We start from the raw sequence: 13,348 nt of genomic DNA on the forward strand, positions 1-13,348 counted from the left end.
GGGGGAAAGGGAAGGGGGGGAGGAAGAGGGGGGGGGAGAGGGAAGGAAGGGAGAGGGAAGGGGGGGAGGAAGAGGGGGGGGAGAGGGAAGGAAGGGAGAGGGAAGGGGGGTGGAGGGCGAGAGCTTTAAGCAGTGTCCCCTGCTGTTATGCGCATGTAGCGACTGGCGAGCATTCGCATAAAAAAGTCATATGGTGCCCAAAGCCGAACCACATCAACTTGAAAAAGGTCTAAGCACTTCCCCACCTCCTTTTTATATTTTGGCCTCTATCTGACCTTAGGCATCTACTTTATAGAATATAGGGGTTCAATTAATTTCGGCATCCTAAATATATTTGGCCCCATGAATACACCGCAGGGCAGTACCTTGACCAAGCATACATTTTAAAGCTGTAACAATAATTGTAAACAATAAAATGAAGAGCATGTATATTGTGCCATTGACACTATTAGCAGGTTAATGTAGCATTGTAAGTTAACATAAGAACAGTCAATCAATCAAAATTGCAAATAAAGCTTCCACCCCTGGCAAGCAACCCCTATTTCAGCAGCCTGACCCCTAGTGGAGAACCACAGCCTCATATAATATCAGTAGTGTGCTGTATCAATAAGGGGGGAAAAGCATGGACAGATCACCCTATCTCGGCCGCTGACAGAGCGAATCTGTATATAGAAATAAGTGTACCTGGGGAGGAGGCATACACCTATAGTGTAAACTATTAAGCTCTCCCTGCTGAGCCAATATTCAAACTAAGCGCTCCAACTTCCCAACTAAAGGAAAGAGGGCTCCAAAGCAATAAATGGGGACTGTATTTATAATGAGGAATGCCTAATTAGACAATTGTTTGGAAAGCTTACATCAGCATGATGTCTAGGCAACAATACTGCTACCCTCCTGCTAAGTGCAAAAGTATGCGCCCATATATCGAAAACGAGCATCAGGCTTTTGGGACTTCATAACATATCACATTATATATGGCAAGAGGTAACACTATCCTACTAACAAGCAAACAATCTTGTGAAGGAATGGTGGCTGAAACTCAGTCCTATGGACACAGTCCCAAGCTTCAACCAGTTCCCTGTCTGCACTTCACAGAAAGTACTTTTTGCCAAACTAAGCAATTAGCTGCAGCAGAATCTAATCCATATTTCAGTCAGGCCCATATTCTATAAACTTAAAATGTCTCTTGTGCACATGAGAAAACAGACCAGTCAGTAAACTGAAGGTGGGTACTTGGCGTCAGTAGTGTTCTTAGGTATGTGCCCATCTCTGAGCCCCTCAACCAAGAGAGCCTCACCCACTAACCAACACCGACCCTGAAGAATCTGTAGAGTCCCAGTTCATTCGTCATTGCCTTTAGGAGATCTAGGATGATGCAACTGCAATTTGGGCCTGCACCCCATTCTGAGTGTCTCCGCACGATCGAGTGGGGCTGACTACCCACATCCAGCAGTAGTAGCACAACACGGCAAGCACTTAGCTCCTGCCTGCACAGGGATCTCTGCAGCGTGGCAACATCTCCAAGCTTGAAAGGCACCGCCTCTTCCAATGCCACCCGGACACCAAGCCGCTGCATCCCGGCACTTGAATCAGGGGTAAGTTTGTCACTGCTACTATGATCCGGCGATGCAGCAGTCTGTTCCGTTCCTGCAATGGCCACCATTAGAGGGCTGGGAAGGCTGACTGCCTGCGACTTCTCTTCTAATGCCTTGGAGCTGCGGGAAACAGACCGGAAAGCCCCTTCAGTACCGCTGTTCAATGGTAGCTTATGCTCCTCCGTGGCACTTCTTGTACACCCAGAGCTAGCAGGAAAATCAGCAACTTCCAATGGCGGTTTCACCAGATCTTGCAGCGCTTTGCCCAGCTCTTTTTGAGTGCTGCATCTAGATAGTGTTGGCTTGTTAGTTTTACCTGCCGGAGTAATACAAGGTCTTGCCATGTTACGCAGGTTCTCAACTTTGATATCCCATACTCTAGATACTGTCTCAAAATGCGAGTATAGGAGGGTTTCAAGTTCCAACAAAGTAATATAAGTCGCGGTCGCCATGATGAGATGGAACTAGGGATTGCAGAAAGTGCTTCTTAATCTTGGTCGGCTCCCTTCCAGGAGGCCAATGTCCCTCCAGTCTCCAGGGGGGTTATGTGTCCCGAAAAAAGAGTAACTTTAGTGCCTAAATTCGACTTTTATAGTTTATAATACACGGAGCTCACACATAGTACGTCTGTTTGGTATGGCAGCTAGCTCCGCCCCCCCCCTTCTGTTGGTTTTTTTTTGCGATCAAATTATTATACTTTTTATTATTTTTATTCTCGTTCTAAAGTGGGACCTGACTTCTGTAGATATGGACTCAGAACAGGATCAGTGAATTTCTATGGATAAATGTTAATTATGTTTAGAGGCCCAAATTGTCCTGCCTATGCAATTTTATTTCTCATGCTTAGCTAAAACTTTAAAATTTAAAGACAAGTTACTCCCTTCTGAGCCAAGTGTCTCTCTGGATAATGCTGTGCGTGATATGCCTCAGCTTTCCCCTCAAACATCCCAAGCCTTAAAGGGACACTGAACCCAAATTTTTTCTTTCGTTATTCAGATAGAGCATGAAATTTTAAGCAACTTTCTAATTTACTCCTATTATCAAATTTTCTTTGTTCTCTTGCTATCTTTATTTGAAATAAAAGAATGTAAGTTTAGATGCTGGCCCATTTTTTGTGAACAACTTGGGTTGTTCTTGCTGATTGGTGGATAAATTCATTTACCAATAAAAAAAGTGCTGTCCAGAGTGCTGAACCAAAAAAGCTTAGATGCCTTTCTCAAATAAAGTTAGTGAAGTGAAAGAATACAAATTGATATTAGGAGAAAATTAAAAAGTTGTTTAAAATTGCATGCTCTATCTGAATCACACTTTTTTTTTGGGTTCAGTGTCCTTTTAATGGTTTCTCATACTGTGCCTTCTGTTTCTTCTCAACCTCCTGGGGGTGTTTATTTACCAGGGGATTTTGCCGTACAGATAACTTCTGCAGTATCTGCGGTTTTGTCTGCTTTCCCTACTTCGGGTAAACTTAAGAGAAAATCTAAACATTTGTCTGTTAGTAAGGTTTCTGACCCCTCTAAATCTGCGCTGGTCAACCTTTCCCAAATGTCTGATGAGGAGGATACTTAAGTAGCTTCTGAAGGTGAGATTTCAGACTCGGACACTATGGGGGAAAAAAATCTTCTGAATCGGAAGAAGTTAATTTCAGATTTAAGCTTGAACATCTCCGGTTGCTTCTGAAGGAGGTTCTAGCTACTTTGGACAACTCTGAACCCTAAAAGGTCTACTAAACTTAATTGAGTTTATTATTCTCCCTCATCCGTGGATATCTTTCCTGTTCCAGACAAGATGTCTGAAATTATAGCGCAGGAATGGGATAAGCCAGGGGTTCCCTTTTCCCCTTACCCTGTTTTTAAAAAGATGTGTCCTGTTGCTGACTCCATTCGTGACTCATGGTCGCACAGTGCTTAAAGTAGAAGGCGCTATCTCTACTCTAGCTAAAAGAACCACCATTCCTATAGAGGATAGTTGTTCCTTTAAGGATCCTATGGATAAGAAGCTAGAGGCTTACTTAAAGAAGATGTACATCCATCAAGGTTTACAGTGACAACCTGCGGCAAGTATTGCTACATTTGCAGGAGCGGCCTCTTATTGGTGCAATGCCCTGTCTAATCTGATATCAGAAGAAGACTACGGTAGAGGAGATCCAAGATAGGATCAAATTTTTTAAACTGGCGAAAACCTTTTATCTGCGATGCCAACATGCAGGTAATTAGACTGGGAGCTAAGATGTCTAGATTCACTGTGCTAGCTCGCAGAGCTTTGTGGTTAAAATCTTGGTCGGCTGATGTATTTTCAAAGGCTAAGTTCATTTTATGTGTCAAACTTTGTGCAGAGAGAGCACCTGTAACTGCAGGTGTAGGAGGGGAAGCCGTGACTGTCTGTAAGAAAGAGCAAATATCGCTGCTTGCTGGACGCTGATAAGCCGGTGAGAGAGACCACAACAATTTTCCTTAGTTATTAGACTCAAAACGGAATACCGGAACAGGAGGCTTTAAGCCTGTCTACATCTCCCACTGTCTGTGACATTGTGGAGTTTGTCAGGAGCTGAGATCAACATTATCTGGTGTAGGTACCTTAATACACCATTTTGACAAAACCTTTACCGCCTGTAACAAGACCTCTTTTGTCTCTTATTTTTAGAATCACTTCAGCATTGGAAGCTTTTTAACAAAAAGGTTTTCAACTAAAAGCTTTTTAATGGACTTTCATCTTACGGACTTTATTTAGATGAATTTGCTGTTAAGACAATTCTAAAATAAACAAAATCACAAATTTCACATATAAAAATACGACTTATAAAGAACTAGGAAGTCCTTTTTATTTACAACTTTTTTTTTTTTTTTACTATACGATATTTCTTATATTATGTATTATTAAATAGTTTTTAAAACCATGGATTGATACTACACTTGATATTTAGTAGACTTTGGTCATTACTTTGACTGCTTCTTGGATTTAGTTAATTAGCAGGTTTAAAATAGACTTTCACTGATCCCTATTTCTTTACCAGCGCTTCCTTTTGTTGTTGTAATAGTTGTCAAGCTTTTGGCTTTACCTTATAAAGGTAACTCTTTTTGGTCCTGGTCTAGTGGAAATTCTTTCCAAAATTACAGGTGGAAAGGGATCTTTCCTACCTCAGGACAAGAAAAATAGACCTAAGGGTCGCCAGAATTCAAATTTTTGTTCCTTTTGTAATTTCAAAGGACAGAAGTCTTCCTCCTCCTCTTCCTAACCAGAGCAATCCAGGACCTCTTGGAAGTCCAGTTTGCCTTGGAATAAGGGGAAGCAAAACAATAAGCCTTCTGCTGACTCTAAATCAGGGTCTGCCCTCAATCCAATTTTGGATCAGGTGGGTGGCAGATTTTTTTAACAAGCTTGGATTTGTGATGTCCCAGATCCATGGGTGGTGGACATAGTATCCCAGGGTTACAGAGTAGGATTCAAGTCTTGCCCTCCTAGGGGCAGATTTCTCCTGTCAAGACTATCCTCAAACCAAATAAAGAGGGCAGGCCTTTTTAAACTGCGTAGAGGACCTATCCTCCCTGGGAGTTATTGTTCCAGTACCTGTAGAGGAACTGGGAGAAGGATTCTACTCAAATCTTTGTGGTTCCCAAAATGGAGGGAACTTTTTGTCCCACCCTAGACCTAAAGTGCCTCAACAAATTCCCCAGGGTTCTATCCTTCAAGATAGAAACTATTCGTTCCATTCTTCCCTTGGTTAAGGAAGGTCAGTTCATGACGACCATAGAGCTGAAGGATGCGTATCTTCATGTTCCCATTCACAGGGATCATCACCAGTTTCTAAGGTTTGCCTTTCTGAACAAGCATTTCCAGTTTGTTGCACTTCAGTTTGGTCTTGCCATGGCTCCCAGAATATTCACAAAGGTTCTGGGGTCTCTTGGCAGTGGTCAGATCCCAGGGAATTTCTGTGGAGCCTTACCTAGACAACATCTTGGTTCAGGTGTCATCTTTTCAACTAGCAAAATATCATACAGAGATGTTGTTGTCTCTTCTACGTTCCCATGGATGGAAAGTGTCACGGATACCAGACAGCTAAGGCTACCCCCCCTACAACCTCACCCCTGTTGTTTCTCAATGGTTTTGGGCTCCTCAGAGCAATGACAATCTCTGGAAGCTTTTGGTTGCTTGTTTTGTGTTCTAAACTTGTCAATAGAAGAGCTGGGGTATGACCAGGAAAACCTTCCTGGGCTGGCCGGGCTCCTAGAACTCCCGGTCGGCTGCCTCACAATGGACACCCTCCTAACCCCTCTCAGGCTGGCCGGGCTCCTGGAACTCCCAGTCGGCCACAGAACAGCAGGACACCCGCTAACTTTACCCCTGGTCGCTCCAGCAACCATGTGCCCCAGTGCTCTGCTGTTTTGGAGATTAGTAGCCCCTAGGGAGGAGAAGAGGTGGATGAATTACCGAAGGGGAGCTCCTTTGGGAACCGGGGGTTTTGGACACCCCTACCCCCATAACTTCAACCGGTCCCCAGTAACGAATCTCTGCTCCCCCGGGATCAGCCCAAAACCGTCACCACTGGGTCCTGGGATTCTGTGGAACTATGTCTGCTATGAAGGCGCCGGTGTGTCTGGAGGGGTGGGAATGGCGGGAAAATTGTGGGATTGTCAAGTGTATTATCAAGATTAGCTTTGTGTATAAAAGGAGTGTGTGTTTTCCAATAAAGTCAGTTCCTGTTTCACCTGAATGCTAGTATGTCTAGTTATTTGGTTGGGCTCCTGCTAAAATCACTTTTCTCGGTTACATAGCAGCCTGTTCTAGGCAGAGGAAGGACCCTGAGTACTGGTGCTGTGGGGCATCAGGGGTGGCTACAGGCTGTGGTCACTTGCCAGCTACATAGCTGCAGTCTGCATGGAGGAAGCAGGACCCGTTTGGCTGAGCTACCCAGTTGGGGTAGCCAGGGTATTCGTCACAGAAAGTGAATCAGAGAAAATAGTTCCCTTGTTCCAGCTACAAGGGTGTTTCTTAGGGACAATCATAGATTCCATGTCCATGAAAATTAAATCCGTCAGGAAATCAGAACTTCTTGCTTCGTGCCTTTCTCTTCAGTCTGCTATTCGTCCATCAGTGGCTCAATGCATGGAGGTGATTGGTCTGGTTGCTTCCATGGGCATCATTCCTTTTGCTCGATTCCATCTGAGACCTCTGCAACTATGCATGTTCAGTCAGTGGAACAGACCATTCTGAATTTTCGCAGAAGATAGATCTGGACCCCCTAACAAGGGACTCTTTCGTGGTGGATTTCACAGGAAAACCTGGCTCTGGGCACTTGCTTCTGGAGACCTTCCTGGGTGATTGTGACTATGGACGCCATCCTGTTAGGCTAAGGAGCAGTTTGGGGCTCTTTAAAAGCTCAGGGCCTGTGGACTCGGGAGTAGTCTTCTCTCCATATAAACATCTTGGAGTTGAGAGCAATTTTCAATGCCTTGGTAGCTTGGCCTCAATTATCTTTAGTCCGATTTATCAGATTCCAGTCGGACAACATCACCTCAGTGGCTTACATCAACCACCAGGGAGGAACTGAGTTCTTTGGCTATGAAGGAGGTGACTCCCATTCTGCAGTGGGCGGAAGCTCACAATTCTCGTATCTGCCATCCACATTCCAGGAATGGAAAACTGGGAGACGTATTTTCTGAGCAGACAAACTTTTCATAATGATCAATAATGTCCAGCACAATGTGAAGCCACAGTGGTGCAAGCTGTCGAGGTTCCACGCCAAATCCTCCAAACAAACACAAGTGAATCTAAATGACAGCAGCACTCACCAAACGATATAAAATTTCACAGCTTTATTTGGAGATTTCCCAAGGTACAAAGATTAAGACAACAACGTTTCGGGCTTGTTGCCCTTAGTCATGTCAAGCCCGAAATGTTGTTGTCTTAATCTTTGTACCTTGGGAAATCTCCAAATAAAACTTTGAAATTTTATATCGTTTGAGTTCTGCTGTCATTTGGACTTATTCAGACAGACTTTTCATCCCGGGGAGTGGGCTCTCCATCCTGAAGTGTTCTCTCAGATAACCCTCAGGTGGGGGGTTACAGAGTTGGATCTGGTGGCGTCTCATCAAAACGCCAAAGTACGGTTCAAAGTCAAGAGATCCTCATGCTGCTCTGATAGATGCTCTAGCGGTTCATTGGCTATTCTCTCTGGCATACCGGTTTCCTCAGTTTGCTCTCATTCCACGAGTCATTGCTCGTATCAAACAGGCGAGAGTATCAGTTATTCTAATAGCTCCTGCATGGCCTTGCAGGATCTGTTAAGGATGTCATCTCTTCCTCCTTGGAGGTTAGCTCTGAGGAAGGACCTTCTGATTCAGGGTCCATTCCTCCATCCAAACCTGGATTCTCTGAAACTGACTGCTTGGAGATTAAACGCCTAGTTTTATGTAGGTGTGGTTTTTCTGAGCTGGTCATGCATACCATGCTCCAGGCTCGTACGCCTGTTACTCGCAGGATTTACAATAAGGTATGGCCTAAATTCCTTTATTGGTGCAAATCTAAGGGTTTCTCCTGGAGCCGGGTGAGGATTCCCTGGATTTTATCCTTTCTTCAGGAGGGTCTTGAGAAAGGGTTGTCAGTCAGTACTCTGAAGGGTCAGATATCTGCTCTGTCCTTTATTCTTTTTGTAAAAAAAAACAGATGTGATTTGCCAGATGTCCAAGCTTTTGTTAAGGCCCTGGTCGGAATCAGGCCTGTGTTTAAACCTGTTGCTCCTACTTGGAGCCTTAACCTTGTTAAAGGGACAGTCAACACCAGAATTTTTGTTGTTTAAAAAGATAGATAATCCCTTTATTACCAATTCCCCAGTTTTGCATAACCAACACAGTTATAATTATACACGTTTTTCCTCTGTAATTACCTTGTATCTAAGCCTCAGCAGACTGCCCCCTTATTTTAGTTCTTTTGACAGACTTGCAAGTTAGCCAATCAGAGCTGTCTCCATGGTAAATTCATGAGCTCAATGTTATCTATATGAAACACGTGAATTGATGCCCTCTAGTGGTGAAAAACGATCAAAATGCATTTAGAGTAGAGGCGGCCTTCAAGGTTTAAGAAATTAGCATATGAACCTCCTAGGTTTAGCTTTAAACTAAGAATACCAAGAGAACAAAGCAAAATTTGTGATAAAAGTAAATTGGAAAGTTGTTTAAAATTACATGCCCTATCTGAATCCTGAAAGTTTTTTTTGGACTTGACTGTCCCTTTAAAGTTTTGCAGCAGGCTCAGTTTGAGCCAATTTATGTTGTTGATATACAATTGTTATCTTGGAAGTTTGTTTCTGAGCTTTCAGCTCTGCAGTGTGATTCCCCGTTCCTTATTTTTCATGCAGATAAGGCGGTCCTTCGTACTAAATTGGGTTTTCTCCCTAAGGTGGTGTTGGATTGAAACATTTATCAGGAGATAGTTGTTCATCCTTTTTGTCCTAATCCTTCTCCTCATAAGGAACATCTTTTGCATAACTTGGATGTTGTGCTCTAAAATTTGACCTACAAGCTACTAAAGATTTTTGGCAATCTTCTGCCCTGTTTGTTGTTTTCTTTGGAAAGCGTAAGTGTCAGAAGGCCACTTCTACTACCCTTTCCCTCTGGTTAAGAAGTATGGTTTGTTTTGCTTATGAGACAGCTGGACAGCAGCCTCCTGAGAGAATTATGGCTCATTTCACTAGGGCTGTCTCTTTATTTTGGGCTTTAAAAAAGGAAGCTTCTGTAGAACAGATTTGTAAGGCGGCAACATAGTCCTCTTTGCATACTTTTTCCAAATTCTACAAATTTGATACTTTTGCCTCCGCTGAGGCCTCCTTTGGGAGAAAGGTTCTTTAAGTGGTGTGGTGCCTTCTGTTTAGGTCCTCCTGTCTTTTTCTCCCTCCCTTTTCATTCTGTTTCCTCTAGCTTGGGTATTGGTTCCCACTAGTAATTGGAATGACGTTGTGGACTCTCCATTCCATAGGAAAGAAAACAAAATTTATGCTTACATGATCAATTTCTTTCTTTCCAGGCATGGAGAGTCTACGACCCCGCCCTCTTTTTAAAATTATAATTCCGCAGTTTTTTATTTTTTTGAGTAAACCTTAGGCACCTTTAAGCTGTTTTGTTAAAAAAAATACCTTTCCTTCTTTTCACAGCTAGAGCAGCTTCCTGCACCTAGAGATCCTCTATTCACACTTCAGCAATGACTAATCCTGCTTCCTCCAATCACAGCTTCCCCCCAGGGTAGTCATTGCCTGAGGCCATGCTGTGATTGGAGGAAGCCGGATTAGTCATTGCTTACGTGTGAAGAGAGGATCTCTAGGTGGGGGAAGCTGCTGTAGCAATGAAAAGAAAAAAAAAGGTGTTTTTGTTAAAAAAAAACAAAAAAACTGCTGCTTTGTAAACTTTGAATGCAAGTGCCCCTGTTTTTATTAGTATTTTTTAAAAAACAAACTTTCAATCACCAAAGTTTACCTTCACTTTAATAAAGCTAGGGAAGTGCTCAGACAAGTCAGGTGCAAGACCCAAGCATGGGTGTGAGCTGCAAAAAAAAACTATTTAAATACATTTGGAGGGGTGAACTAAAAATAAAATTTAAAAAAATTAAGAAATGCATTAAGTAAAATAAATAAATCAACCCTCTTACATAGCTATAAGGGTGATACTGAGCAGAATAGAGTGATACATGGTCTTGTAATCCCCAGTAAACAGCATATGCTGTAACAAATGCTAGCAATAGTCGTGCATGACCCCCTGTGCTGGCAATAGTCGTGCATGACCCCCTGTGCTGGCAATAGTCGTGCATGACCCCCTGTGCTGCAGGAGACAGGTGCAGCTCAACAGCCTACCTTTGTACGGGGCTCCTGCTTGCTGATTGCACTTCAGCACAAAGGTTCCTTGCACATCCACCCCATCTGCTCTATGCTCTCTGAAAGCTTCCGCGCTGTAGCGCTCAGTGTACTGCACGTGGGCTTTAAGAGTGAGGGGATAGGGTAGCCACATAAATATACAGTAAACTGCCAGCAGGAGGCCTCTTAGAATGATGGACGTTTAATATTTCAGTGTTTGTTATTTTTCTCTTGCTAGATATCTGAGCTTCAGAAGCAGATACGGCATGGGTTTGTTTTCGAGAGGTAATGATGGAGGCCACTGGTACAGATGAAGTGGAAAAACTGAAGTCTAAGTTTTTATCTGCCTGGCATAATGTGAAATACAGTAAGTACTGTACAGTTTGCTCATTCAATCACTTCCTCTTATGTATTTATCTTAATGAGTCCAAAAAGGTTTGCTTCATTCTCTTGTTGTTTTGTTGAAAATAATTCCTAGGTAGGTTCAGGAGCAGCAATGCTTTATTAGGAGCTAGCTAAGCCAATGACAAGAGACAAAGACTTGCAGCTAGTTCCCAGTAGTGCATTGCTACCTAGGTATGCTTTTCAACAAACCATGCCAAGAAAATTAAAGTACATTTGGAAAGTTGTTTAAAATGCTATGCTCGATCTGTATTATGAATATAACATTTTATATTTCATGTCCCTTTTAAAGAAAACAAAGCCAATGTACACTGAACACAGCACGCCGTGTACAGTGTAGATTTACATCAGATTATACATTTATAAAGGAACATTGTAATTTAATAGTAAGAACCTGACATAGTTTATTTGTTCATCTGTAAAAGACCGAAGGTGCCTGCTCACTCTCCCTTCACTCGGTCTTTGCGCAAAGCTCGGATCTGCAAGACCTGATACTGCAGCATGGGCAGCGCCCCTTCAACAGTAACAGTATACACCAATTGTCATATAACTGCATGTAATAGACACTACTATACAGAATATGTACAGGTACTGATATAAATAAACAGTATACACTAATTGTCATATAACTGCATGTAACAGACACTACTATACAGAATATGTACAGCTACTGATATAAATATACAGTATACACTAATTACATATAACTGTATGTAATAGACACTACTATACAGAATATGTACACAGACTGATATAAATATACAGTATACACTAATTGTCATATAACTGTATGTAATAGACACTACTATACAGGATATATACAGATACTGATATAAATATACAGTATACACTAATTGTCATATAACTACATGTAATAGACACTACTATACAGAATATGTACAGATACTGATATAAATATACAGTATACACTAATTACATATAACTGCATGTAATAGACACTACTATACAGAATATGTACAGATACTGATATAAATATACAGTATACACTAATTGTCATATAACTGCATGTAATAGACACTACTATACAGAATATGTACAGATAATGATATAAATATACAGCATACACTAATTGTCATATAATAGCATGTAATAGACACTACTATACAGAATATGTACAGATACTGATATAAATATACAGTATACACTAATTACATATAACTGCATGTAATAGACACTACTATACAGAATATGTACAGATACTGATATAAATATACAGTATACACTAATTGTCATATAACTGCATGTAATAGACACTACTATACAGAATATGTACAGATACTGATATAAATATACAGTATACACTAATTACATATAACTGCATGTAATAGACACTACTATACAGAATATGTACTGATACTGATATAAATATACAGTATACACTAATTGTCATATAACTGCATGTAATAGACACTACTATACAGAATATGTACAGACACTGATATAAATATACAGTATACAGTAATTGTCATATAACTGCATGTAATAGACACTACTATACAGAATATGTACTGATACTGATATAAATATACAGTATACACTAATTGTCATATAACTGCATGTAATAGACACTACTATACAGAATATGTACAGATACTGATATAAATATACAGTATACACTAATTGTCATAACTGCATGTAATAGACACTACTATACAGAATATGTACAGATACTGATATAAATATACAGTATACACTAATTGTCATATAACTGCATGTAACAGACACTACTATACAGAATATATACAGATACTGATATAAATATACAGTATACACTAATTGTCATATAACTGCATGTAATAGACACTACTATACAGAATATGTACAGATACTGATATAAATATACAGTATACACTAATTGTCATATAACTGCATGTAATAGATACTACTATACAGAATATGTACAGATACTGATATAAATATACAGTATACACTAATTGTCATATAACTGCATGTAATAGACACTACTATACAGAATATGTACAGATACTGATATAAATATACAGTATACACTAATTGTCATATAACTGTATGTAATAGACACTACTATACAGAATATGTACAGATACTGATATAAATATACAGTATACACTAATTGTCATATAACTGCATGTAATATACACTACTATACAGAATATGTACAGATACTGATATAAATATACAGTATACACTAATTGTCATATAACTACATGTAATAGACACTACTATACAGAATATGTACAGATACTGATATAAATATACAGTATACACTAATTGTCATATAACTGTAAGTAACAGACACTACTATACAGAATATGTACAGATACTGATATAAATATACAGTATACACTAATTGTCATATAACTAAGTAATAGACACTACTATACAGAATATGTACAGATACTGATATAAATATACAGTATACACTAATTACATATAACTGCATGTAATAGACACTACTGTACAGAATATGTACAGATACTAATATAAATATACAGTATACACTAATTGTCATATA

At 40.5% G+C, this 13,348-nt stretch overlaps 1 protein-coding gene across 1 annotated transcript in view; it reads left to right on the top strand.

Moving 5' to 3' along the window:
* ATG4C (autophagy related 4C cysteine peptidase) overlaps window positions 1-13,348 on the top strand; it is a 109,881-nt gene that overhangs the window by 6,515 nt on the left and 90,018 nt on the right. The window contains exon 2 of the mRNA XM_053693667.1: window positions 10,670-10,798. Within this exon, the coding sequence (XP_053549642.1) occupies window positions 10,720-10,798 (79 nt within the window). The 5' untranslated portion in view covers window positions 10,670-10,719. The remainder of the gene's footprint in view (window positions 1-10,669; window positions 10,799-13,348) is intronic.

The sequence above is a fragment of the Bombina bombina genome, chromosome 10 (genome assembly GCF_027579735.1).
Source record: "Bombina bombina isolate aBomBom1 chromosome 10, aBomBom1.pri, whole genome shotgun sequence".
NCBI classification, from domain to species: Eukaryota; Metazoa; Chordata; class Amphibia; order Anura; family Bombinatoridae; genus Bombina; species Bombina bombina.